At 41.4% G+C, this 27790-nt stretch overlaps 1 protein-coding gene across 3 annotated transcripts in view; it reads right to left on the bottom strand.

Annotated features, from left to right (window-relative positions):
• Nucleotides 1–27790, bottom strand: part of ATG2B (autophagy related 2B) — a 42482-nt gene that overhangs the window by 7843 nt on the left and 6849 nt on the right. The window contains exons 5-33 of one of the 3 annotated variants that reach the window (XM_081003158.1): nucleotides 27041–27203; nucleotides 26229–26408; nucleotides 23113–23209; nucleotides 21883–22065; nucleotides 21269–21423; nucleotides 19689–19800; nucleotides 18068–18329; nucleotides 16512–16662; nucleotides 14710–14805; nucleotides 14396–14584; nucleotides 13379–13652; nucleotides 12593–12695; nucleotides 11625–11820; nucleotides 11142–11284; nucleotides 9933–10084; nucleotides 9497–9669; nucleotides 9131–9278; nucleotides 8102–8301; nucleotides 7929–8009; nucleotides 7523–7629; nucleotides 7262–7354; nucleotides 7082–7149; nucleotides 6496–6572; nucleotides 5793–5963; nucleotides 3601–3742; nucleotides 3016–3218; nucleotides 2102–2328; nucleotides 737–845; nucleotides 155–349 (exon numbers count right to left, since the gene is read on the bottom strand). In XM_081003158.1, the coding sequence (XP_080859284.1) occupies nucleotides 155–349; nucleotides 737–845; nucleotides 2102–2328; nucleotides 3016–3218; nucleotides 3601–3742; nucleotides 5793–5963; nucleotides 6496–6572; nucleotides 7082–7149; nucleotides 7262–7354; nucleotides 7523–7629; nucleotides 7929–8009; nucleotides 8102–8301; nucleotides 9131–9278; nucleotides 9497–9669; nucleotides 9933–10084; nucleotides 11142–11284; nucleotides 11625–11820; nucleotides 12593–12695; nucleotides 13379–13652; nucleotides 14396–14584; nucleotides 14710–14805; nucleotides 16512–16662; nucleotides 18068–18329; nucleotides 19689–19800; nucleotides 21269–21423; nucleotides 21883–22065; nucleotides 23113–23209; nucleotides 26229–26408; nucleotides 27041–27203 (4450 nt within the window). Of the gene's footprint in view, nucleotides 1–154; nucleotides 350–736; nucleotides 846–2101; nucleotides 2329–3015; nucleotides 3219–3600; nucleotides 3743–5792; nucleotides 5964–6495; nucleotides 6573–7081; nucleotides 7150–7261; nucleotides 7355–7522; nucleotides 7630–7928; nucleotides 8010–8101; nucleotides 8302–9130; nucleotides 9282–9496; nucleotides 9670–9932; nucleotides 10085–11141; nucleotides 11285–11624; nucleotides 11821–12592; nucleotides 12696–13378; nucleotides 13653–14395; nucleotides 14585–14709; nucleotides 14806–16511; nucleotides 16663–18067; nucleotides 18330–19688; nucleotides 19801–21268; nucleotides 21424–21882; nucleotides 22066–23112; nucleotides 23210–26228; nucleotides 26409–27040; nucleotides 27204–27790 lie in introns of all 3 variants that reach the window. The other 2 variants (XM_081003156.1, XM_081003157.1) reach the window with 2 other exon arrangements.

Below are 27790 nucleotides of genomic sequence, written 5' to 3'. Positions count from 1 at the left end.
ATTGCGTATGTGAATTTTTATGGACTGTTTTTCAAGTCCCAGTGGAGGTCAGACACAACTTTAGTAGAACACATACTTCTACGCTGCATGTGGACACCGCATCTATTCTCAGCCCCATCATTTCCACATTTAGCAAGTTGTTACACGGCCTTACCATATTAGAATGTGCCTTCCTAGGCATCTCCTTACTGCAGTAGAGGTAGAGAAATTTATTCATCTGTGATGTAGCCAAGCGATCTCTGATCTCAAGATCTTGAACCACAAACACTTGACGAGACACGGGTTGCTCCAGCAGGTTGACCTCACATTCTGCTTCGCCAGATGGATATACCTCATGCTGGAATTTGACCTTATAACCAGGAAAGGCAAAAGGCAAGAAGTCTATTAAGACCCACCCCCTGTAGCATTTGCAATGCTTCTTGATACAGAGTTGTCACTTATAAGTTTAGCTGGCTTCAGTGGCAAGGAGTGCCTGTTTCCAGCTGTGGCCCATTCACCAGCTATGGCCATTCCACTCTCTGCCCTTTCTAAGTTCAAAAGGTCCAAGTATATACTGCTATGGCTCACAAAAAGCTCCTCAGATTTTAGAGCCTGAGGAAAAGGTCACATTGCCTCTGTATTTTTGTAATGCTTCATATCCTATGCATGCCAAACAAATGGGCAAATACGGTCCTCATCAGTTGTAGAGAACTTCCCAACAATAAAGAACAACTGTCGCCATTTCAGTTATTCTTACCTTACTTAACTGTATTTCCATCAAGAAATCTGGGTTCCTTCCTCTTCCACCACAGACTGTGTTGCGTCCATGCCTTGTCGGTGTGTGAGAAGGAGAGCTCTGAGGACTACTGGAATAGGAGAAAGGGTATTGTTTTTCCATTTAAACTTTAAGTTTGGCTTGCAACAACTGTTTCAGTGCTCTACTGGTCATCTTTTGGTTCTGTATTACAGTGGTACCTCGGAAGTCGAACAGAATCCGTTCCGGAAGTCCGTTCAGCTTCTGAAATGTTCCGACTTCCAAAGCACGGCTTCTGATTGGCTGCAGGAAGCTCCTGCAGCCAATCGGAAGCCTAGGAAGACCTGTCCGACGTTCTGTTTCCAAAAGAAAAACTTCCGGTTTTTTTATCGTTTGGGAGCCGGAACGTTCGACTCCCAAGGCATTTGGGAGCCGAGGTATGACTGTATTATTATAACTTTTATTCTCAGTGTATTCTCAACACTACTTTGACATTTTGTAAGGCGATGATTTTTATGCTTCTATAAATAGTAAACAAACTGAAGAGTAAAAAAAGAAAAGAAAATCAACTTGCTGCCACTGTCAACCAGACTGCATTTTCCTCTTCAAAAGAACTCGATGGACAAGCATTCCATAAGTATTAGGAAAATGTAAAGTGGCTTTTTAAAAAACAAACCTTTCAGAATACACTCACTGAAAGTACATTGCCTGCTTTCACCACCTTAGATTTGACCAACAATTAATGACATGCTTCAAGGGAATGCCAGCCAGGAAGGAAAAAAACCACACATTTGAGTGCATACTTTTAAGCTGCCATTTCTACTTGCTCAGATGGAGCTCCAGGGCAAACTGAATGAGATGATGTCCTGACACAGATAAATAATAGCCATTTTATTTATTGCAATTATTAATATCCTGCTTTTAGGATACAAGATCTCCCAAGACAGCATATAAGAAATCGTAAACCATGTTGGGGAGGGGGGAGAATAAAAGCTGCAATAAAGAGTATCATTTTTTAAAAAATCCAGTTCCTCGCAGAACACCCTGTCTGAAGGTGTGGAGGAGGGGAAAGTCTAGCTGGAACTAAGCTAAAGCAGTTCCCCCCCCCCCCTTTATGCACTAGCCCAGCGAGTTTTATGTTCTGAAGACAAATGCATCTTTTTCCTATGTAAGAAGGTAAAAAACAATTTTCTGCCATGTTTAAGAGGTGGAATGCAGAGAAAAGCAATGGACTATTCTGAGGGAGAGTAAATGAGAAAGGGCAAAACAACCCCTCACCTGGACATGGGGTTCAGTTTTATGTTTTGAAGACAAATGCATCTTTTCCCTATGGTATGAATTTAATAAACTAATACCAGAAGTACTTACATGTAACTTTTAGCTGGAGATGTAGGGGGTGCATTTCCAAAGTCCTTTCCCCCATAAAGGTGCCAAATGAGTGAGATTTCTTTCACAACGTAGCGCACCAAGGGGATAGGAAATCTCAACGGACCTTTGTTTGTGTCTGCCTTCTTTACTGGCAGACTGAAATGGTTCTCTTTTATCAGGATCGCATCATCAACCATCGTTTTCACTACTGGCTCTTCTACTTTATCCTAAAAAGTTACAGGATATTAAGTACATGCACATTAAATGCTATTTTTTTTAAAAAAAAATTCATCCATTTGTTGTTGTTTTTCTGTGGCAAAACTATAAATATTGCTTGGCTCCGAGTTGTTAGGTTTACTGCAGGTTTGTAAATAGGCACTTGCCTGTGGCCAGTGGCAAGAAAGAACGGCTTTCAAAATGACCAATTCTGCTAATTAGAAGGTAGCTGGAGACTAACACAGGTAAAATTTGGGGGCTAGCATTTTCTATTGATTTAGCTTGACTCTGCTTTAATCAAACAGAAGGGCTCGTTTCCCTTGCCCAAAGATAACTTCAAATTCTAACAATCAAAATACGAAAAACAGCACTTCTAATGCATATATAATACATAGCAGCAGACCTCATGCTATATTTTGCACAAAATGGCAACTACCCATTTCTCTATATATACAGCATGCTGGAGTTATTGCCCAATTTGAGCAACTGCCTTTAAGGTCGTTTAGCAATTGCGTTATCAACCTGCTCTGCATGGATTTGTCATGTCACATTCCAGAAGGATGACCCAGTGAGAAGCTCTCCAGATCCAAAAGACTGTCTTCATGCAACAGCTGTTAACCAAATCAGTTAACCTATGAGTTTTAAAAGGTATTTTCCCCCTCACATTTGATTTCTTATTAACATTAGGTTTTCCTTACAGAGACAACAGCTTTCGGTGCAAAAAGAATACAGAAGTCATCGTTTTCGGAAGGTACATCTCCTATCGCTTCATTAATCATATGGGGAGTGAATGAAGCATAAGTAGGACTTGGCTCCTGAGAGAGGTTCCCACTTTCATCAGGAAACAGGAAGAGATCTGAGCAAGTTGGTGCTGGCGTTTGTGTCTTTTCATCCAAAACTCCTGGGAGAAGAGAAACAAGACACATCTATCAAGATTAAGCAGGTGAAGTACGAGAAGAAGGCATTTAACATAGGGTTGCCAGATTTCAAAAAGTGAAAATCAGGACAGAAAAAGTTTTGCCCAAAGTTGTTCAGCTTTTCTTTGGCAAATCCGCAAAAACCGTTTTTGAGCTACTTTTAGGAAAAATCAGCAAAACAGCACTGCCCACAGATTTTCATGGACATATTTCTGATTTCCACCCAGACACTGCTAGAGATAGCAATATTCCGCATATGTCTGGGAAATTCCAGACGTATGGCAACCCTAATTTAACAGGATTCATTTGAAATACTGTATTTAAACGGCATCTCTTTAAAAACAGAAGAAACCTGGAAAGATCTACCATTAGCTTGTGGCTTAGAGGGGGAAGTAAACTGCTGGGTTTCAATCTCTTCCATAGCATCACTCATTAAATCACGTAAAATCTGTTGGTCAGCTTCTGCCAGGATTGGACCTTGGGATGATGGCCGGCTAGAGAAATCTGCCTGGAAGATAAGGAATACACCAACCTAAACTTATAAAGGAAATACAGTGCAGTTCTTGATAAATATCTGTAGCTATGATGCATGCTAGCTTAGTTTGCTACAAGAGTGTTGTTTCTCAACTTTACAAAAGTGATCTAGATCAGTGATGGTGAACCTTTTAGAGACTGAGTGCCCAAACTGCAACCCAAAACCCACTTATTTATCGCAAAGTGCCAACACGGCAATTTAACCTGTATATCTCTCTTTTTTCTGTGTTTCACGTTTCTTCTTTATGACTGCTGTTGTAATAAATAATCCTCCATAAAAGTTATTGCATTACATTCTTCATTAAATTATCTTTCCATTGATATATAATTTTATGATATAACTCAGTGCTTTTTTTTTTCTTAAAAAAATGTTTAGGGGTACTCTCATTTTGACTCAATAAAATCACCACTGGGGTGGGGGTGGGGAATAAATACAGTTCAAATTGGGAAAAATAAATACAGTGGTACTTCAGTATTCGAACAGCTTAGTTCTCAAACTACTTGGAACCTGAACACTTCAAACCCAGAAATGAGTGTTCTGGTTTTGGAACGTTTTTCAGAAGCCGAACATGCTCTGTTCTGAGTATAACTTCCATTTGGGGTGCTACACATCTGTTTTCCTAGTGAGGGAAGGCAGGCTGGGCGGCAACCAAGCAGGCACCTGCCACCCTCCAGCGCTGGGTCCCGCTGCCGCCAGCACAACAGCAACCACCCCATCCTCCAGCTCTGGCGGCCCCGGCGCTGAGTGAAAGAAGGCTGGGCCAGGGCGGCAAGTGAGCAGGCAAGGGATGTTGCCGTCACCCTCCCCCCCCCCCAGCCTGCTCCTGTTTGCAGGCAAGTAGGAGTGGGGTTGGGCTGCTCCGCTAGGCAGCGTTGCTGCTTGCACGGGAACAGGAGCTGGATCGGGGCTGCTAAGATGGGGAGGTGCAGGCTCTGTCACACTTTGTTGAGGGGTTCACGGCTGCACTCCACTCAAGGGAGAAGTTGAAAGGAGCCCCCACCTCCGCATCAGATCACCTGCAACCCTGTGAAGGCAGCCAGGCGGAATAGTTGCTGGCGTTGGGGAAGGTGGAGGCAGCCCGGAAGCTGCATCTGAGAGCCTCCGCACCACCTGAAGGCAGCCAGGAGCTGCCCAATCCCGCTCCTACTTGCATGCAAGCAGGAGTGGAGGCGGGGATCTCTGTGTGAAGCCTCCACTCGACTTCTGAAAGATCCCTGCCTCCACTCCCCGTGAGCCCTTTCCTCCTCCTCCTCCTCCTCCCCCCCCCACTCCCAGCACGGAAGCTATGGCCCTGCTGGGATGATGGCACGCGTGCCCACAGAGAGGGCTCTCAGTGCCCTCTCTGGCATGCATGCCATACGTTCGCCACCACTGATCTAGACAGATTCAATGCTCCGGTCCAGAGGTTAGCTATTAATAATCAACCCTCCTAGTAGCCAATGCCGTCAGTTGAAGGAACCAACCCATCCACTTGGGAACCAATGTTAGGTTACAGTGGTACCTCGGGTTACATACGCTTCAGGTTACAGACTCCGCTAACCCAGAAAGAGTACCTCGGGTTAAGAACTTTGCTTCAGGATGAGAACAGAAATTGCGCCGCAGCAGTGTGGCAGCAGCAGGAGGCCCCATTAGCTAAAGTGGTGCTTCAGGTTAAGAACAGTTCCAGTTAAGAACGGACCTCCGGAACGAATTAAGTACTTAACCCGAGGTACCACTGTATTTCTTTTCAAGCTAAACAAATTAACTGAAATTGTGATTGCTACCCCATATGACAGCTTTCAGAATATTTGCAAAATATTCTGACTACCAATACAAATAATGACATCTGAAAGCCAGCCCAGCCCATGCAAGGTAAGACATAGCCTATTGTGAATTAGTAGGGATAATAATCTCCCCCCCCCCCCAAAAGCTTTGTGTAATTAACAGTTTTCACAACTGTGGACAAAGCCAGGCCATAAAAATTTATGGTGAATGGAAACAGAGAGAGAGAGAGAGAGAGAGAGAGAGAGATGCCTTTTCATACCTTAACATTTTGCTTGGTCGCTCCACAAGTATTCTCCATCTTCGCAGGCGGATTCAGATCACCGTAACTTGCAATATACTGGATAAGATTCATTAACGCAGCACAGGAATCTGAGCACGTTCTAATGTGGATCACATCACTGGAACAATGGAGTTCAAAACGTGGCTTACTCTAAACAGACAATAATTCAAAATCATGTCCGACACCAGCAGAAGATGCACTTTTCTTAAGTCAGTCCTGAATGTACGATCAAGGAACCAGACATATGTGTTTAGAAAATGACCCAGTATGTTTAAGAGCCAAAGTTAATTTCAATCACACTTTTTTGAACAAGTATCTCAAAGGCCAAAGCTTTATTATAAAAATGTAAAGGTAAAGGTACCCCTGCCCGTACGGGCCAGTCGTGTCCGACTCTAGGGTTGTGCGCCCATCTCACTTAAGAGGCCGGGGGCCAGCGCTGTCCGGAGACACTTCCGGGTCACGTGGCCAGCGTGACGAAGCTGCTCTGGCGAGCCGGCACCAGCGCAGCACACGGAAACGCCATTTACCTTCCCGCTATAAAGCGGTACCTATTTATCTACTTGCACTTAGGGGTGCTTTCGAACTGCTAGGTGGGCAGGAGCTGGGACCGAAAACACACACACACACTCCAAAACTTAAACCAGACATAATTTAGCTTTTATATTTTAACTCAATTCCTTACTCTCTCTCCATCAGATCCAGGTTTCACTGCCCTTATAGTCAGTTCTAAGAGTCCCATGTCCATAACTCGAACATAATCTGAAGAAAACAAAATAATTATCTGCTAAACTCCTGAATTGCTGCTTATGCCTCATATTTAAGCCCTCAAATGCCTTCATGATGATGGATTGTTTTACGACTGAAGCTCAAGCCCTTTCTAAACTACAGAAAATGAGTAGACAGCGCCCCCACCACAGCAGTTGTTTTTTTGTGTCTTATGAATGGGAATGATTTTAGAATGACTATTTTAGTGGCCAATTTTGGCTTGTGCTTCCATGGACAACTTTACAGTTGTCCAGCAATAAATCCAGAATTCATTAATATACTGGGATGCAGTTTGGCTATTTTATTCTAATATGTTGACCATAACTAGACAAGAATCACATGCATGGGAAATTCAAAACGACAAATCTTCTTTCCTCCATCATGCTACATCAGACAATCATGTCCAGCTCAGCTAACAGTTGCTTAACATAAAAACACCTTTTAATATCCTTACTAGTTACTTGGAATTGTATGAATCCCTTTAAAAGCTGAAATGCACTTACCTCTTTGGAGATTCACTGCAACATTACACTTGTCAGACAGATGCAAAGCAGCCTCATCCAAGATTATTCTATAACAAAAAGGATGTTTTTTAAAGGAATTATATTTTCCAACAATTTTGTAAATGTTGAAAGAAATATAAGTTAAATGTGGGATTTGTTAAAGTTCTTAACAAACTTTACCTGAGAGTAGAAGATGATTTATCCAGTGCCACACTACTTGAAATGCTAAATGTTTCAACGGTAAGAAGTGATCTAGTTGGCAAAAACAGAGGCCTACCCAAAAATAAAATTAAAACATTATTTGAAACATATTTGGAAAGCAAGTAGTTCAGAAATTCAAGTGACCATAAATAAATTTGACAAACTGAATATTAAAGCAACTGGTTCAGGACAACAGTTGACTTAATAGGCTGATTCAAACACTTTATTTGTTTAGCTTACCTATAATTCAGGGCACAACTCCAGAGATGGACGTGAAAAGTTGTAACAGAAGCTGGAGGATTATATCCCAACACAGGCTCATCAGAAATGTTCAAAAAATACAAAATCTACAATTACAAAAGTGTAAAGATAGGCCCACTGTATTCTAATCAAGTAAGGTAACATCAGCTGTCACTGAAAGATTTTGCAGACTATATAAAAAGGAGAAGAGATGGATAATATATTTATTGTAAAGGCATATTTTACTCAGAAGTACGGGGATTCCCAGTTATACAGGACTGAGCCACACAAAGCAAGCTTACAGCAACTGCAATACTCAGTAGGAATACTCTACGTTAGAACATATAGCCCCCCCCCCGAGAATGATCTCCAGATAGACCATAGAACATTTAGCAAATTAACATACCTGTTCATGCCAGCTTAAACCTGAAGGAAGTACTCTGTGTTGAAGAGTGGCTCCTCTTAGTCCAACAGCAACTAAAAACTCCTACAAAAACAAGTTCATCCAAAGTATTCATGTAAATACTTTCAGAGCATATACAGATATAGATATATAGATATTAATTTCTAAATACAAACCTTTGTATTGGTCTCCAACTTATTTGATTGTATCTTAACTGCAACAGACAACATGCTTAAGCAGTCCACTCCCACACCATCTGAGGAAGCCCTACTGAGACCTTCTTCTTCGGAAAAGTAAATAGTAGGCTCTAACCAATGGGGTGGCGTTGCACTTGGCAGCCTTACTTCAGATGGACAGACAACTCCATCCACCACGCCTGCAGAAAGACGGCTTTGTGGTTAGATGGTCCTTCAAAGACATTTTGAATTGAGGTACAAAAAATCCACATATTTTACTCTAAAACTTGCTAACATCTGGCTGATGCTCTAAACACCCAAACTTCGTTAAGTAAAACTGCAGGGAAGATTTCTAAAATCTTATCAATCATCAGCAATTTCTTCTGTTATGTATATTGACAAACAGAAATACTATACTTATTTTAAAAACAGAACAATGCATTTTGGAGTAGTTCTCTTCTAGGAAAGGCAGCCTTCAGAAATACCTGCAGACATCCAACACAACTTTCTTACTGTACAAATAGAAGGTTTCGCAACCATAGGTGTACTTAGAAAAAACTTTCTATATGTCAGCTCTGATTTGGTTGTTATTAGCAATTCACCCTCCTGTGTTTCACATAAGCACCATGACTAGCTCCTTAGACATATTATGAGTACATTTCTTTCCATATGCTTAAGGAACGCAGTAGTGGTGGATAAATTGGACTGCAGCAGACTTACATTTGTAAAGAAGTAATAATTCCCAATTTGGATTCATATATTTGTAATGGGGGGGGGGGGGGACTGAAAGGCAAGTGCTCTAGAATATTAAATCAAATCAAATCAAATCAAATCAAAATTATTTGAGGAACATATATTGGAAGGAGGAGTTGCTTCTCACTGATCTTCAAACTGTAAGGCCCACAAACCCTAGCTGTCAAGGTTTTGTATAACTTGCTAGATGACAATCACTCATTTTCTCCCTTACTCAACCCCTTACCTTTTTATAGCTTGGAACACAAACATTATTTCTACACTGACATTTCATACCTTGATGATATAAGCTGAGGCTACTGGAATGGAGACAGATGTAATGCTGGTCTTCAAAGCCTTCATACTTTGTCACACAGAACAGCGACCCACTACTGAACTCAAACCAAAATTCCCCATGTTTGTCTTCACATACACTCCCATCGTCCTGCTGGAGAAAGAATCAGAGAATTATAGGTTGTCTGAAAAGATTCCTCTGCTTAGTCCACACTTTATCTGAAGCAATCCCATCCTTTAAAACAAAAAACAACATCATCCCTAACATACTATGAACGATCAACGTGCTACCATAGTGGTTTATGCAGTATAGTCAAAATAACAACTCTAGTCAAGCTATTATGGGTTCTCTGACCCTAGATGTCATACCTTGACATCAGTGAATATTGACACTAATCCATGGTTAATGTTCAAAAGAAGTGACAGAAAACTCTGCGTGTTCCTGTTCTGGGATTCAGTTTTTTTCTTTCTCCGGGAACAGTAGTTTGGATCAACGGTGGAAAAATATTGGAGTGTTTCTTCCTCAGACCCACTATCATCATCTACAAAAGGCAAAGCAAAAAACAAGTGAATCTTTAACCATGTACAAGAAACAGCTTATCATAGAAAGTGAAACCACATTTTTTAAAAAATAAGGATGCTAAAAAATAAGCAGATTTTAAATTTTCCTTCAGGAACAGTAAGTAACACCTTTATGTATAGTTTCTCCCTCTATCAATTCAGTAGCTTCAGCTGTATTAGAGATACACTTGGACTTTTATATGCTTAAACATAATAATTCAGTAAGATGTTTATAGTATATTACCATAGTGAATAGTAGATTTGAACTGACTGTCTTTACTGAATGTGTTGATCAGCTGGCTGGCCACTGAAAGTCCAACACCGTAAGAAATATTTTCAAATGTTTCTACAGGAGATGGAGCTGTGGGTTCCCATAGTAATAAATCATTACTGATCCTACAAAGGGAGGGAAATACAGGCATATATTAATTTGAACCTGGAAGAACTTGAACAAAGGCAGGTCTGTGATCTGGAAAAATGAACTGAGAATGGGTTTATTTTATTTAACTTAACGAAATGTATATGATGCTTGATTACAGTAAAACACCTAAGTGGTTTACAAGCAATATTTAAATTACCTATGCAAAGGTGAAAACAAATACATAAAAATATTTAAGAGAGAATTAAAAGTAACAGGAAAAGATTGAAGCACATCAACTACTATGTATCTGGATGGGCTTGCCTAAGCAAAAATGCTTTAAGCAGGCACCCAAAAGACTACATTAAAAGCACCTGCCTGATGTCAACAGGCTGGGCAGACTAGAATACAGTCAAATCTTGGTTCTTGAAAGGCTCCCTTTTCGAAAGTTTTGGATCCCGAATGCCGAAAACCCGGAAGTAAATGATCCGGTTTTCAAACATTTTTCAGAACCCGAACGCCCAACGTGGCTTCTGCTTGAATGCAAGAAGCTCTTGCAACTAATCGGAAGCCGCGCCTCGATTGTCAAAGGTTTCAGAAGTCGAGCGATCTTCGGGAACGGATTACATTTGACAACCGAGGTTTGACTGTCTGGATTTATTACAGCTATGGAACAGGCATTACAGTGGTACCTCGGGTTACATACGCTTCAGGTTACAGACTCCGCTAACCCAGAAAGAGTACCTCGGGTTAAGAACTTTGCTTCAGGATGAGAACAGAAATCGTGCTCCTGCGGTGCGGCAGCAGCAGGATGCCCCATTAGCTAAAGTGGTGCTTCGGGTTAAGAACAGTTTCAGGTTAAGAACGGACCTCCAGAACGAATTAAGTACTTAACCCGTGGTACCACTGTATGTGGAACCTGTAAAGGGGCTAGTGGTGATCCTAGCCCAAAGCAGGAAAGGGAAGTGAGAGGTGGCATTAGCTGTAGGGTGGAAGTGGTGGAAAGAGCTTTCCCCTGCCTTCTGCTCAAAAAAGGCCTCCTCTGGATCCAAATCATGGGTCACGCAAACCATGAAAGCTTGTGCTTATACTTACCGATTATATAGCTTTTCATAAAACGTCTTGTTTGGGAATGCTAAATACACATTTGGTAACATGAGCTCCAGTACATAATGAGAATTGCTGATTGCTTTATCCTGAAACTCAGTCATCTCCAGTGCGTCTCCTGGCATCACCATCTAGAAATAAAAACATCATCTCAGGTATAATCTGTGGTTATTATTAGCCTTCCTCAAACATGTCTCAGTGCAATGTACAAAATGCAATGACAGAGCAACTAAAAACAACACAGGAAATAACAACAGAGTAAAGAACAACGTATTACTTCATATTGTTTTTAGATGCTCATGTAAGTTACACAGGCTTGCCTTGGGGAAATGGTTTGCAGTGATTTGTTGAGACCATACCAACTAACCAAACAGCATAAGTTGAGCAATTTACGATGGCTAATTATTTGCTGAAACTGAATACAGCAACTGGATGCAAAAAATGCCATACAGATAAGCCCTTTGTGCTTACTTCTTCATTCTCAAACATGACTCGACGAGAGGAAAAGGGAGATGGCTTTGGTCTTCTAAGATCACACACGTCCTTCAGGGAGTGAGATCCTCCTTCTTCCTCTTCTTGAAAATGACCATCAACCTCCTCTTCATCCTCAGGAGCTATCCTTTCCAGAATGGAGTGCACAGCCAGTGGGTTTATTTTAAGTACAATCCTAATAGTCAAATAAAAGGAGGAAACTGTGACTAATTCCAGAAATAGTTACGTGTTTTGTGGCAATGAAAAGGTTCTCATAAAAGTTTCTACAGCTATTTCCGACACACACAAAATCTATTTCCATGTTATATAAATGTACTTCCCCTAAGTAGACAGAATATGTGTCAAGCATGAATTGTTTCTCAGCTTTCTGCAGTTCCGAACCCTGTGTATTAAGAGTGAGGAAGACCAGTCTCCTGGGCAGCACTGAAACACTGGAAGTGACTATATAACTGATATTAACAAACTGGACGTGCTTATAGTGGGGGAAATAAGAGTACCTTTAGTAACCCTTAGTCCTACAGTAGAAAGAGACAAGCATGGGTTTATGCTGGATTAATAAAACCTCCTCCTGAGTGTTCTCATTTTATCTCAGACATTAAATATATTTTCCAAATGAGACCCACACTGTCGTCTTTTCATTATAGTTCTGTTATTTCTGCTGTTTTGCTAAGTACTGTCAAAAATAGTTTTTAAATGTCTACATATTATAGATGTTTTTAGTAGTGGTTATGATGGCCTTGGGTCTATGGAAGAGCAAGAGCGGTCACATTCAGGCCATAATCATTGATGGGAGAAAAACACCATTCCAACATCAAGAGTACTTAATTACCAGACCAACACAACCTAGATTTGATTTAACTCTGCTCTAAACAGTTACAGTTTTTTCAGCAGCAGCACATCATAAGCGGTTAGGATTTACACAGAGAACAAATAGTATTTTGTTTTACCGTGGCCAGTCAAAGTTGTCTGATGAGATCATCTCTCCAACTACACCACTGGAAACTTGAAAAAATTGTACAGCTGATTCCTCTTTGCCTTCTTGAAATGATGCTATGGTGAAACCGGAGAAGATTATGTTGTGCATGCCTAGGACTAACTGCATAGCCATTTAATCATGAAGAGATTAGCTTCTTCATTTAGCAGTGACACAAAATCAGCCTTTTGGAAACAATTTTTCCTTTTCCATCACAAAGAATGGAAAAGTAGCTCCTTGTTAGCTCTGAAAATAATTTAGATAGTGAACTCCTCCGGCATCAAAAGAGGATTGCAGACTACTATGATTACTCAAGACCAAATATCCCTAACTATCATGTAACAGTTGTGTCTCAAATGCCAAAGATTTATTGGGCTTTGTCTAAAGTTGCAAAAAAAGTAGTAACAAGCAAATTTCCCTGTAATCTCATATGCTATATATATGAAAACTGTCTTCCTTTCCATTCTCTCCGAAGAAAGTCTGCATATTCCTATAATAATAGAAACTGGAACAATAAATAAGTATCATCTTACTAATAGGTCCCTCATATTGCCCAGGAACAACGTAGCTACAACCAGGATTTTGGGTGGGTAGGTGCAACAGTACTAAGTGGTGCTGAGTACCAGCAACCCTTTTTTTCACTTCCCATGCCAGCCATTTTGTGCTGGCATCCACTGCACTTTTATCAATATATGGCACCTCAAACGAAAAGCACTGGCTACAACCATCTATTGCAACCAATAGAGATCCCTTCGCTTACCAGTTAGCTCTTTAAAAGTGAGCTCAAATTTAACTTGCTCTGGAGTTGGTCCTCCTGTAAACTCGGTTTTGAGTTCCATATCTGCAAATTCTAAATGAAGAATTTCTTTCTGAAGCGATTTCTTGAACCAAGGTCCTCGTTCTGGGTCTGACCGCAGGTCAGGAATTGGGAAGCGAACTGAGAGCTTCAAAGCTGGTGCAGTCACTTGTACCGACATTTTGCAATTTGCAGGAGTACGGGAATCGTCCAGGAAAACTTCAGCAAATGCCTTGTGCTGAAACAATTGCAAAGTAAGGGGAGGGCAAACAAATATTTTTAGAACAATTCTGAGGGGCAAAAAACACAACTTAAGGGGCAACATCCAATGTCACATGAGCAACCCCTTCCAAATTTTCTTTGGAGCACACACACCAAACTTTCTGGAGTGGATTTTGGAGGTGTGCAGGGAAAGGAAGAATCTATTCCGGCAATGGTGTCCATTCTGCTGGCTAACAGACACAGCTGAATTTCACATCTCACAAGGTTTTGGATCACCTCCCACCTTCAAGAGACGCTTTGATGGGGATTCAAGCACGGCAGTCAAAAGCAGTTATGTCCACAGTCCATTGCATTACAGCAAACATGTACAAATTAGTATAAATTATACAAAGTCACAGTCATTTTTAATGCTTCATTGTACATTTCAAGCACTCTTAACAGTATTTGTTGTTTAATGTGGGAGCACTGGCTAAAGCCAATTAACAAAGGTCTAAGCAAATAGCTGTTATACTGCAAAAAATGGTTCATCATAGATCAAATAACACTGGTACAACTTTTGTTCCATCTCGCCTCCCTAAACTTTTCAATGACGTTCACACACTGAGTTGCAATTAATCAACTTCTGAGTGGGACAAAACCTTGCACTGTAAAATTATTTATTAAATTATTTACATGGAAGTGTGAACCTGACAGATAAAAGCTGCCACATGCCATCTTGTCATTTCCCTTTTATCAGTGATAAAATTACAATTACTTTACCAGGCTAATGTGTTTGTTGTAGGAGGTGTACATGTGTGATGCCATCATCTCCACTGTGGTTAACTTCTGCGGCTGAAGCAGTGAATTTAGTCTGTCCACAATGCTGATATCTAATTCACAGAAAGCTGGACTCAACTTGATTTGCAAATCTGCTTTCTGGGGGACAGAGCTCAATCTCCCTTGGCTACCCTGTCACACACAAAAAATAAAAATAAAAAGTCAGCAGCAAAATACAGAATTTTCTACAGAGCTACATACACACAACTTGGAATAAAGATTTCAATTGTTTTTATTCAAAATATTTTCTGATCTACCTGAGGCCCTCTGTTATCCGAGTGCTTGTAATGGAGCTGAAGGCAGGAGAGAGGGTGCAGCTTGTTTCCTTGTCTTTCAGAGTTAAACATTAGCAGCTATAGCAAAATAAAAGGCAGTGGTGAAATGCAAGTATATTTCACAAGTAATTAAAATCCCTGCATTGCAGGGGGTTGGACTAGATGACCCTCAGGGTCCCTTCCAACTCTACAATTCTACAGAAAGCAAATACATTGATTAGGGAGGAAGACAAAATTATCTACTAGAAGGTCACCTCATTCAATTTGTTTCTCTACCAGATGATCTGCTGTGGTCTAATCCATTACAGACCTTCGGTATTTTTTGACATTTTATGAGTCGTCTAGAGAAACTTGCAGTGACGCAACAATTGTATTGCCAAGATGCCATCTCTCTTTACACTACAAGCTGGATGTGTAAAGAGAGAATATGGAGCTTTGGGAAATTTAAAAGACAAAGGAGAAGTAGTCCAGCAGAACCAGGGGTCTTCTTATCATGCTCTGGTCAGTGATGTGAAGAGCGTCCAGGAAGGGATGGAGTAATTCTGGAGTATTATGCACCAGGGGCATCCCTAAACCCCATCACCAGGGTCAACAAAATTGACCTTTACCTGGAGCCAACTTTTCTATATCCTAGTAGCTGTAGCCTTGCGCTGACAGCAGGCCCTTTGATCCAACGGAGGCTTCTGCCAGCAGAAATGGGAGGTTAATATTTTTTTTGCTGATTCCTCTTCACCTGCATTGCTGTGCCACCTGCCACACTGTTCTAAATAGTCCCCAACACTCTGGAGCAGATTTTGGGGACACGCAGAAGGGGCGGGCGGGCGGAGGATAACTCAGCAAAAATCACCTCTCTCCATTCTGTTGACAGAAGCCTCTGCGGGAGCAAAGAACCTTCTGTCAGCACAGGCGATAACACTGGACATAGCCCTTGGGATGAAAATATATCATTTGCAGCTGACAAGAGAAACACTTGCTGAGCTACAGTGCTGATAAAACATGCACTCAGGCTATCCAACTGCTCCTTTAATACTAGAACGTGGAGTGACCCCAATTCCACAAACAGTACCCGCACATAGTACAAAAGCTTGCAATATGCGAGATCCTTCCCACACAACCTGAAGCAAGAGATATTTAATCTCCGAGCCTAATTTAAAGTGAAATTTCTAATCGAACGGCTCAAGTTATTGAAAAATTCCAGTTGTAGCACAAAGTGCTAGGTTCAACTAACTGGTCCCACTAGTTGAAGCCCATGCAAGGATTGCCACTAGTGCAATGCGGTCTGTCCCCCCCCCTGCAAAATTGGCCCAGTGTGGAGGTGTCAAAAGGACCTCCAGAACAGCATGAGAGGAGAAGAGTTTGGATTTGGATTTGATATCCCGCTTTATCACTACCCGAAGGAGTCTCAAAGCGGCTAACATTCTCCTTTCCCTTCCTCCCCCACAACAAACACTCTGTGAGGTGAGTGGGGCTGAGAGACTTCAGAGAAGTGTGACTAGCCCAAGGTCACCCAGCAGCTGCATGTGGAGGAGCGGAGACGCGAACCCGGTTCACCAGGTTACGAGTCCATCGCTCTTAACCACTACACCAAGCTGAAATGCTTGTGCTGATTGAACATCTGGAAAAGTGTGACATTGAATTCCTCCCCAAATAAGCATTCCTATGGAACACTTGGCCACAGAACTCGGTTTACTTGAAAGCAAATATTCATAGGACAGTACTATAGGAGCATTAAGAGTTTTTGCAATGCATTTCAATAGCTTGTGTTAAGTCATAAGGATTTCTACCTCTGTATAGTGAGGTATGTCAGAATGAGAGTCCATGGAAAAGAGGCACTCCAGAAGTTCCATCTGTCCAATATATAAATCTGTACTCAAACAACGGGAAGCCGATCTCTGTCTCTGTTCATAGGACACTTTGATGTCTGTGCCTATAAACCTATGGCGAGAAACAACGGTATAAAACTGCATAAACAGAACACCTATAGTCATTCTGCATTGAAAATTATTTAAAATATCATTAAAATACATCAGTCATTAAATTGCCAATGTCACTGAAATAAAACAAGGAGAAAGATGCAATTTTGCAATCTTATTCCAACACATGCTAATGCTTAATTCCTTGCCAAACATACAAAGATGCGTTAACAGAAGATAAATAATGAACTTATTTATGTAATAGCCCCCCCATCACTACTGACATCTTAATTCGCATTGCCAAACAAACATCCATGTCCTTCCTCCACTGTAGAAGACTTTTGAAATTAAATGCAGTGATTTCCAATACAACATTGCCCTAAACCAGCTTTCTGGCAGCTGATGCACACACAAAGGTTATTCATTAATTTCCTGTAGCGAATGCTACAGGATGCTGAACCCTCTACTAAAGTCAACGGCAAAGCTCACTTCTTGTAGGACTTGTGTGCACATTGGAGGGCAAATGAATTTCTGAATCTGAAATTATTCAAGAAAGAGATCTGCTCGTGACCACACCAATCTATATTTTGCATGGTTCAGTACGAATCTTCTAATGCCTATATAGAAGCCTATACAGTCGTACCTTGGTTCTTGAACAGAATGTGTTCTGGTTCGACTCCCGGAACTGTTCAAAAACCAAGACACGGCTTCTGATTGGCTACAGGAGCATCCTGCAGCCAACTGGAAGCCATGGGAGCCGTGCTGGACGTTCAGCTTCCGAAAATCATTCGAAAACCGGAACACTCACTTCTGGTTTTTGATCGTTTGGGAGCCGAAACGTACGAGTTCCAAGGCGCTCAGCAGCCAAGGTACGACTCTATAGTGAAATAACAGCTGTGCTTACACAAAGCAGCAACCATCAGTTAACTTAGCCATCTTGCAAAGACTCATCCTTTCCCTGATCCATACGATCGGAATCTGTTTAATGTGTGTAAATTTCCTATATTCCTGTATGATTAGATTTCATTTGCTTTTCTGCTGCTGTCTTACTGGCTTTAGGTTGTATTTGTGTTTGAATGACACTAATTGTCCTTGCATTGTACGCTGCTTAGAGATCTTACAAATATTAAGTGCTTTATAAATGCTTTTAAATAAATAGTTAATCTTGCATAGAGAGAAAAAGAATTCTAACTTATTTTGTGGTGGTGACTTGATGTGCACCAGGCACAACCCCACTAACCCACAGTGTCTGCTGCTGCAATAATTAAGGGATGGTGGTAACTATCCCCTTATCTACCAAGTATACCTTAGCCTCTCAAGTATGTTCCAACAACACTCATATCAAATATTTACTGAGCAAGCTCAAGTTGTCACAGAATTTATGCATTTTGTTTGCTATGTTAGCAGATGAATAAGCAAAGTTGTACCTAAGGTGATCATGTGAACAAGCCTTTGCAAATACTTCTCGGAAGGACAGAAAATCTTCTGTTGGAAACTTAACTGGATCAACCTTTTCTATGCGGGTAAAAAAATCCTGTGCCATTGGTGTAAGTGGACTGGCGTTCAGTGATGTTTCAGGGGGTGGCAAAGGATCAATATGAAGTACCGATACTGAGAAAACACCCACTGCTAGTCGAAAAAGAAGTTCAGGCCTGGATTCATCCACTGAGACAGATCTGGATGGAAGAGCTAAAGGGAGGGGAAAACATGTTGAAATGTAATATACAGTAGGTCTCAGTGTATGTGTTGTGTATGTATGTGTATAAACACACTTTTTTATATATAGTGCAGTCTCAATGAGTTCAATAGGACTAATTTTCAGGTAAGTGTATGAAGGATTGTATCTCTGACTAGTAAAAAAGTTGTTAAGTATTAAATTTGCTACAAAGATACAATTTTTTTTAAAAAAAACCTCTCCATTTAAAATAATAAGTTGCTCCGATTTGATTGGCACAAATTAGAAATAAAAACAACACTTTCAAACATATGGTGGATTTCAATATGCTCAGATCTCCTTACAGATTACAGATAATAAAATGTGCAAAATTAAAACAGACTTCTTGCTTAAAGTTCTGTTCTGAATGTATTCCCACAAAAGTAATACTCTCCTTTTAAACCAAAGCCACGTAAAGTAGTGGAGACTTTCAGGCCCAGGGGCCAAAAATGGGCCTCTCCTTCTGGCCCTTGGGTCTGCCACACCCTTATTGGTCCTGCAGACTTTTGCCAGGCGGGAAGAAAGCTGGAGACACGACCCCCACCCCACCCAGGACACGGACCAGTCTTTGATTTCATTGTTCGGTTGTCTTTGCTTTTGAGGAACCATTGGAACCCTTGCCTTCCTTGAAAACATTGACGAAAGGGCTGGGATTGGAATCTAAAGTCCCCTTGCCTATTTTGGATTCGAAGGGGGCAAAAGGACTGAGATTGAGAAGCGTTTGGTGAAAAACGACTGGCTGGTTGTTTGTTATCTCTTGGCAAAACTTTCCTTTTATTCAGTAAGGACATCTTTCCTGCTCTACATCCTCCTAAAGTGCTTCTGCTTGGCTGAAGTGTGTCCTTGAACTGATAATGTCTCTTAGTTGCCCGGTGTGAGTGGTAACCACTGACTTACTCATTCCTGGAAAGCAGTCTTATTATACTAAGGTAAAAAGGGGTGGCGCTGTGGGTTAAACCACAGAGCCTAGGACTTGCCGATCAGAAGGTTGGCAGTTCAAATCCCCGCAACGGGGTGAGCTCCTGTTGCTCGGTCCCTGCTCCTGCCAACCTAGCAGTTTGAAAGCACGTCAAAGAGAAAGTAGATAAATAGGTACCACTCTGGCGGGAAGGTAAACGGCGTTTCCATGCGCTGCTCTGGTTCGCCAGAAGCGGCTTAATCATCCTGGCCACATGACCCGGAAGCTGTACGCTGGCTCCCTTGGCCAATAAAGCGAGATGAGTGCCGCAACCCCAGAGTCGGCCACAACTGGACCTAACGGTCAGGGGTCCCTTTACCTTTACCTAAAAGTCACATTTGCTTCTGGCCCCAACCACCTTGACTTGTTTACTTACAAGTCCTTCGCAGTGGAGCTGAGTGGATGACACTAGGTGTAAAGGATGAACCTCTTACGTGTGGCGGTTCCTGTTTGTTTTGATCAAAACAGTCTCCCCAGGCTGGCTGCTGCTAAAATGAAAAAGAGAGAGCTGGCTGTTACACCTGTACATCACCTCAACTTATCTAATGTAACAGAAAATGAACTTCAACATACAGTGGTACCTCTGGATATGAACGTTTCTGGTTGCGCATGCGTCAGGCTACGAGCTGCGCTAACCTGGAAGTAGTTGCTCCCGGATGTGAACTTCGCCCCGGGATGCGAGCAGAAATCGTGTGCCAGAGGCGCACGTGCAGCGGGAGGCGCGCTTTCACTTAATGGTGCCTCATGTTAAGAACAGTTTCAGGATAAGAACGGACCTCCAGAATGAATTAAGTTCGTAACCAGAGGTACCACTGCATATTATCGTTATGACATGTCATTTTGTAGTTCTGCTGTTTCCATACTTTAAAAAACCCACTCAAAGGTTGCTACATGTTGCCTACAGGGAAAGATCAGTGGTCCTCTTTACCTAGTGCCATAGATGTGCACAGCAATTTGCAGAGGACAAGTTTTTGCCCCGAGAAGCTTGTACCCTAACATGGCTTCCCCCTGGGTCTAGAGAAAGGAAAGCAGGGGAAGAATATTTAGTTAATTCAGTAATATGTACTTAGAAATAGTTTCAGTAGGTCATGGGAATTGGGGGGCTGTGCCAAAGGCTTCATAGGAAAATTAGCTTTATAACTGTGGGAGGATGTAGGATACTAGTTGCCACCGTGAGATCAAATATGTACATCTAAAGGGGAAGGGTCAAAACTCAGTGGTAGAAAGCAGGCTCTGCATGCAAATGGTCCTAAACTTAATCCCTGATATCTCTCTATCAGGACTGGGAAAGATTCCTGCCTGACACATCCTACAGCCTCTGCCAGTCAGTGTAAACAATACTAGATGAGCCAATAGCCTGACTTGGTGTAATGCTACTTTTCATTTTGTCAAATATAGTCAATACATCGAATTTCACAGAGCTTTAAACTGAAGCCTTTCTTGGTTGCATTGTCAAATTATCTCACCCACCGGCACTGGACCTATTGACATCACAGCAAATGATGTCACACATGACATCATAGTGTCATGGTGAATTAGGGGAAAGATGTGAGGTTTCAATGTAGCTATAGTGCCTTCACTGATATGCTGTTTAAAAAAAAATCATCCTGTAGCAGACACTCTTTGGGATGATGGCTACAAGGGTATGAAACTGGCAGGCAGACAACCATGCACAACAGTGATTAGTGCCACTGTTTTAAAAAGCACATATGATAAAAATCATAGGAACATAGAAAGCTACCTTATACAAAGCCTGGTCAGAAGTGCATCTAGCTCAGTACTATCTACACTGGGTGGTAGCTGCTTTCCAGGGTTTCAGACATGACACATTCCCCACCCTTCCTGCAGATCCTGGGGACTGAACCTGGGCCTTTCTGCATACAAGCAAACTGCTCTGCCACTGAGCTATAACCTTTCCCCTCTTCATTTGCCCAAAGACAGTTAAAGACAACCTACCACCGCAGCGCCATGGGGAGATCCTGCAGGCGTATTAGTGTATGTACTAGTTAAAGAAAGGTCTAAATCCATAGTTGGTGGGTCTCCAAGCGGTGGCAGAGAGGAAAGACTGTGAGACATCTCCATGTCAGCCATCGAGAAAAACACTTCTTCTTCTAATAGGAAAAAAAAAGATATCATCTTGTGTGATTTGTTCACGATGAAAAACATTTAGGTCAACTACAGCACACCAAAGCATGAATGAGATGGTAATGCTTCTTTTGCCTATCCCACCTTTCCCTGGAAGGTGCCTGCATCACCTCTCATTCCGCCCCCGCCCCCACTCTCAAGAGCAAATTTACAGGGTGCTGCAGCGAGAAGGGAGAATCTGTGACCATCACCTACCTGCTCCATCCTCTAAGTCAGCAGTTCTCAACCTGTGGGACTACAACTCCCATAATCCCTGAGCTCTGGCCTTGCCAGCTAGGGGTGATGGGAGTTGTATTTCAACAACATCTGGGGACCCACAGGTAGAGAAAGGCTGCTTTAAGTTGAGCAGTACTGCAACCAAGAGCAAATCTTGCTCCGAAGCAAAGAGGAAACCAAAAAGCACCCTACGATGTTCAATTGCTCACCCCGGCTTGAAGGAGTTCTGGCTGCCTCCGTCTCATAGAAACTCGGATCAGACTGTGCTCCTGTTGGCAATGTGTCTTTTCTTAAGTAGCGGTTGAGCTCCATCTGAATCCGATATTCATCTTCCTGCTGCATTGGCCGGTTTCTCCTATCTTTATTGCACAATTCTATTCTGCTAGGATTCTCTGTAATTGAAAACAGGGTGTGGCAACTTGACCTCCGATTCAATTCCCAAGCCCCAGAGACATCCAAACACCAAATAATTTCCCCCAAACAACAACTCATTTAGCTGTAAAAAAAATCACACTTTTAAAAAAATGCTACCTAAAAGAAAACTAACTCCAAGCAACATTTCCATTTCACAAAGAAAGGCACTCAACAGAATTTGTGTGAACATTTTGAGCACTTTAGGTTGAAATGTTTTTCTCTCAATTTCAGGCTTGCCTTGAATTAGCAGAAGGGCTATTTTGAGGTTTGTTTGGATTTTTTTTTTAGAATATAGGAAGAAATATGTTAGAAATTTGTACAAAAGGAACAATGGCATATAACAATGGCATATAAGGAGGGAATAAAGTTTCCTGATTTGAGAATTTCTCTGTTTAAGAAAAATCTATTAAGCATTACTTTAAAATACACTATTTACTTTTTGGCCAGACATCTTGAATCTTCTTTCGTGGCCTAAACAACTAGCCCTTTGCATGGAAGTGTATGAGGAAGGAGAAAGGGAAACAAACATTTATCATCCCTTACAGACTTTCAAAAAAGCACAACAACACTAACTGATGAAGACTAGATAAAATCTGCATGAGAAAAATATGTTACTAATATTAATCACAACTATGGAGCTACTAAACTGGTTTCAGATCCTTTTGGCTATTTCCAATTCTTATTAGCTGCTTTCAGAAGGAGGAACAATACAAATCTACTTACGAGAAAGTTCCCCCCAACGTAAGATTTTCTTTAGACTTTTTGAAATAAAAGTAAAGCTTCAGTAATTTAGGGCCAATCTAGTCAAAGCGTTTTAAAAACCCTTGGGTTTCAAAGGAGGAGTTCTAAGGGTGTGCTTTCCTCTGCAGTTCAACATATGGGATTTAAGAGTGTTTAACTTTAAAGGTACACTTTTGATACTGCCCTAAGTCTAGAGATTATTCAAAACCTTGAAATAGTGCAACGTGTTTAATGCAGTGATCACACTCTTTCTAACCACACAAGGCAATGCAACTTTGGCTCACCTGGTCCAGCGATAGCTGCTAACATATCCAGCAGAAGATGTACCTGTCTGGGTGACAGGAATAGGTGTATCGAATCTATCTCTCCATCTACATCCAACTTAAGAAGAATAAAGAATATATTCAAGAAATACGGATCAGAAGAATTCTTTCTTTCCATTTCTCGGATTATGTACTGTCTCACCATTGAACCAAAACAGACATTTCATTCCCAGCTTTAATTCCTTATTATTATTGGTCTGTATACACACTATATTCACCCAAAGACTGATAGGGTATCACAACACAGCATTTAAATTGTTTTGGATACCAGTATTAGGTCCACACTTGGATGCTTATAATGCTTACTTTGACATCTCTGCATTGAAGGGGCATTTGCATACTCAGAATCTACAAGGCAGTTTGTGTTTCTGGGCCTGTTTGTACAATTGCCTGACAATTTTAAATCTGCAGCTGAGGTTTTCAACATTGGACTGGACTCCTGTGAGATCTCTTCCCAGATCCTCGCCTACTACCACAGAAAGGTGAGCTTGAAAGGCCGATTCACACTGTAAGTTTTTTAATTCATCTTTTTAAAATGTTTATAACCTGCTAGACAGATACAACACATGAAACAGGCCAGCCATACAATCATTAGTAATGAAATTAAAAACACAACATTCAAAATAAACCAAGGCAGAATACTTGACTAACCCTGGTAGCTAAGATGGCATTGACAATGTTACAAAATGTACTGGACATGCTGAAAAGGCCTGGACTTTCAATTCAACAGTAAAATATGCTCTATATTACAACAGCATTGCAGCAGTTCCCAATTGCTGACATATAAAACTCTTGGCAGTTGCAGTATATGTAAGTTGCCAGACATAGCACAAAATTGTATGAAGATGCACAGAGGCAAACCATTGTTTCCTCTTCAACTTTAGAATTCCATCTCTCATTCCCACTCTGTAGAAATCAGAACATATTCTAATACCAACAGACTTTTTACAATAAAAACAAACAATATTCTGGGTCTTTATGATAGGATAAATTCTCTGTTTCTCTTTTTCCTTTGACCCAGTAATTTCTTTTTTTACTGCCTGCTCCTGCGACAGATGCCAATGGCAGCATATCCTGCCAAAAGGAAGCCCAAAAGAAGCTCTAAAAAGTAACCAATTCCTTCCAAATGGCTTCCAAAACATTTCATCTCACCACCTTTAAGCAACAGGGATCACTTAACTGTGTGTATGTTAGAGACAGCATTAGTTGTCTGTGAGCAGCAATTCCTCAAAGAATTGCTTACGTTTACATCAGAAGCCTTATCGCTTTCCTGTTACATGTAGACTTATGTAATGAAGCTTTCTTGTTTTGGTTGATTTACACGATGAGCTAAATCCTGACTTGTCTGTTCATCCAAACCTAATCAAGTTCATTATAACTTGTTAGGAACAAAAATACTTCATGATCTATACAGTGCTTTGACACTGGTTTATGAATCTTGGCTTGCACTAACTGTGGTTTGTTATTATGCCTGAACTCTGCATCCAAATTTATTCCTCTGTATTTACTCATTTATTTCTCACCTTTCCTCCAAAGAGCTCAAGGTGGTGTACATAGTTCTCTCCCTTTCCATTTTATCCTCATAACAGCCCTGTGAGGAACATTAGACTGAGAGATAGTGACTGGACAAGGTCACCAAGTGAGCTTCATGACTGTGTGGGGAATTGAACTCTGCCTGGCTACAGAAATGGAATGTGAGAGAGACGAGAAAATCAAACCCATCACATGGCTAAGAGATTCTTCCTGGGTATCCTTTCCCCACCTTCCTCTTTACTCACAAGCTCTCTCTCTGCATCTTAGCTGCCTAGTTCCACAGTAGCCTTCTGAGGAAATTATTCTTATTTCTCTTAAAGGATGAAGGGCACTTTCTCCCAATTCTAATAATGATATATATATTAACTGGGGTTCTTCCTCTCTTACCAAGCTGTTATCAGAAGTTCAACAGATACAATTAGTTTCATCTAAAAGCTTCCCCTAAACACCAATGCCAACCCCATACCCATTTCCCACTAAAGTATTTCTGCAGCAACCCGTCTACCTCCTTTTAGATCCCAAGGACTCCAGTTATTTTTTGCTTGCTCACCAGTAATTTGACTACTGAAAAAAATGAACCATTACTGAAAGAGCAGGCACAAAATGAAGGAATTTTGTTCAGGACTGTTGGAGGGAAAGGAGAATACAAAAAGCTAGCAATCCTTCATAGGGAGGTACCTATGAATGGGGAAGAGAGGGACATTTTTTGACTTTGTTTTGCCTTAGGGTCATGCTGCAAGCCACCACGGATTTCGGAGGAGATGAGTTTTTTACTTCCCCGCCCTGTTTTTGCAAGTGGCCAATGGTTAGAGAACTGGCGATCCTTTGGACCCCATAAAATACTTTCATATAGCAGCTGTCCATTCACAGAGGCAGTGCAGGGTTGAGTGGAAGACAACAAACCACCAAAGGCGACAGCTGTATATTAGGTTTGCTTGAATGTGAGCTGGATTCCAGCCTCTTCAATGTATCATGGCCAAAACAAAATATGACTTAGCTTTCTATCAGAATGCAGCCACTGATGTATTAGGAAATCAAACCAAAACAAAGGTCACAGGGTGAATACAATCTGTGCCTGGCCATCCACTGACTAAAAGGAACATTCAGTAGCAGCAGGAGCACCTGCATAAAGAGTGGCAGAGTGGCAGCTTCCAGGTGCCCACACTACAGTTACCTTGCTTCTGTCCTGGGCTGGCCTTTATGCTGAATCCAGGAGAGAGGAAGCAAAAACTAGCATGCAGTAGTTGCTTGCATGCTCTGAAAATTTTCTAGATGCTTATAAATGTCAGTTGTGCAATTGCCTGGAGATCTAAACATGCCTACCATTCTCCCTTTTTCAGGCCCACCAAATTGGCAAGGAGAGTTCAGCTGTGTGCATCAAGGAAAAAGAGGAATAGGGAATAAAGCAAGGTATCACCTCAAGCCTTGGAGTAACACATAACAAGGGGAAAACGCATGACTGCAGTTTTTGTCTACAACTGAACTCCTGCCCTGGCAATCTGATCACATGTCTTTTACCTGTAATGCATGAAGCTACAACTAACCTTTGCTCCTGGAAGCACTTCATTTTGTTTTAATGTAAGGCTCAGTTCCATCCTTCCAATCAGCTTACATATTTGCACAGGATCAGATGGAGAAACCTCTGGCAAGTTTCTTGCTAATTGTGGGTGTGGTTCATACACAATTTTTGGGTTCCAGCTAGGTGAGAGCTTTGGTTCTGTTGCCTTTGAAAGAAATACAAGGAAAGGCATTAATTCCATAACACAAATTGACTATGTTATATTCTTAAATATGTCATCTCATTTTAATGAACATACTGATTGTCAAACTGCACTTGATGAACTCACAGCATTACTTTGTTACATTTGTATCTTCTTTCCTCTAAAGACCTCCAAGTAGCAATTTTAGATTCTAGTAAAGGTAAAGGGACCCCTAACAATTAAGTCCAGTCACAAACCACTTTGGGGTTCCGGCGCTCATCTCGCTTTACAGGCTGAGGGAGCCGCCGTTTGTCCGCTTCTACAGACAGTTGTTCTGGGTCATGGGGCCAGCATGACTAAGCTGCTTCTGGCGAAGCCAGAGCAGAGCACAGAAACGCCATTTACCTTCCCGCCGGAGCAGTACCTATTTATCTACTTGCACTTTGACGTGCTTTTGAACTGCTAGGTTGGAAGGAGCAGGGGCCGAGCAACGGGAGCTCACCCCGTCGCGGGGCCTCAAACTGCCGACCTTCCGATAGCCAAGTCCAAGCGGCACAGTGGTTTAAACCAAAACGCCACCCGCGTCCCTTAAAATATATTCTACGTTTCATTAGCTATATATATATATGCATGTATGTAGATCTAATTTTTTTTACCAATTGTGTAGCTGAACACACTGGAGAGGATTTTGCTGATGCCAGAAATTCATCCCAGAAGAAAGAAACACCTGTGAGGTGTAACAATTTGTGAGCAAAAGCTGTGGGCTGATGCACATTAATTCCAGAGCATTCATCGGCGGTTTCATCGTAGTACATCGTTCTAGAAGGGTGGAAATAAAATAATGAAATACTTCTACAGCCATGTTGGACAGCGTTCCATTCTTGGTTTTCTTAAAAGAGGCACTAGTAAATCTAGAAGATTACCTTTCAATAATTTGGTTGCTGTTTACTTCAATTACTCAAAAGTATTTTTTTAATTTTAAAATCCACAGTGAGAGTATGTACAGCATGATCCTAAGCCTGTTTACTTAAAAATAAATTCACTGAGCCTTGCTCTCTAATTGGAATTGCAGTCTTAAAATCCATTGTAGCATTGTGACCCAAGCATCCAGCACCCCCATAGAGAATTGAGTGCTAGAAACCTATTTCACTCATGCGGTAGCTATTGTCCATTCAGAACCTGATCTGATGTGCATCCAAAAGCCCATTTCTTCACATGCATTCCCCAGTAGCAGCTCCTCATTTATGGTATGCCCTCCCTGGTGAGGTTACAAACATTCCTGTTCACCCACATATTTGGGGGCTGAAATATACTGCTCCTAGCAACCATGAATCAGGAGATTTGGCCGTTTTAAAATGCTTTACTGTTTGCCAGCTTAGACTCCTTAGGGAGAAAGAGCAGGACAG

Source organism: Podarcis pityusensis (genome assembly GCF_964106645.2).
Source record: "Podarcis pityusensis genome assembly, chromosome: 1".
Lineage (NCBI taxonomy): Eukaryota > Metazoa > Chordata > Lepidosauria > Squamata > Lacertidae > Podarcis > Podarcis pityusensis.
The sequence above is the reverse complement of the archived record's forward strand: the minus strand, read 5'-3'. Positions and strand labels throughout refer to the sequence as shown.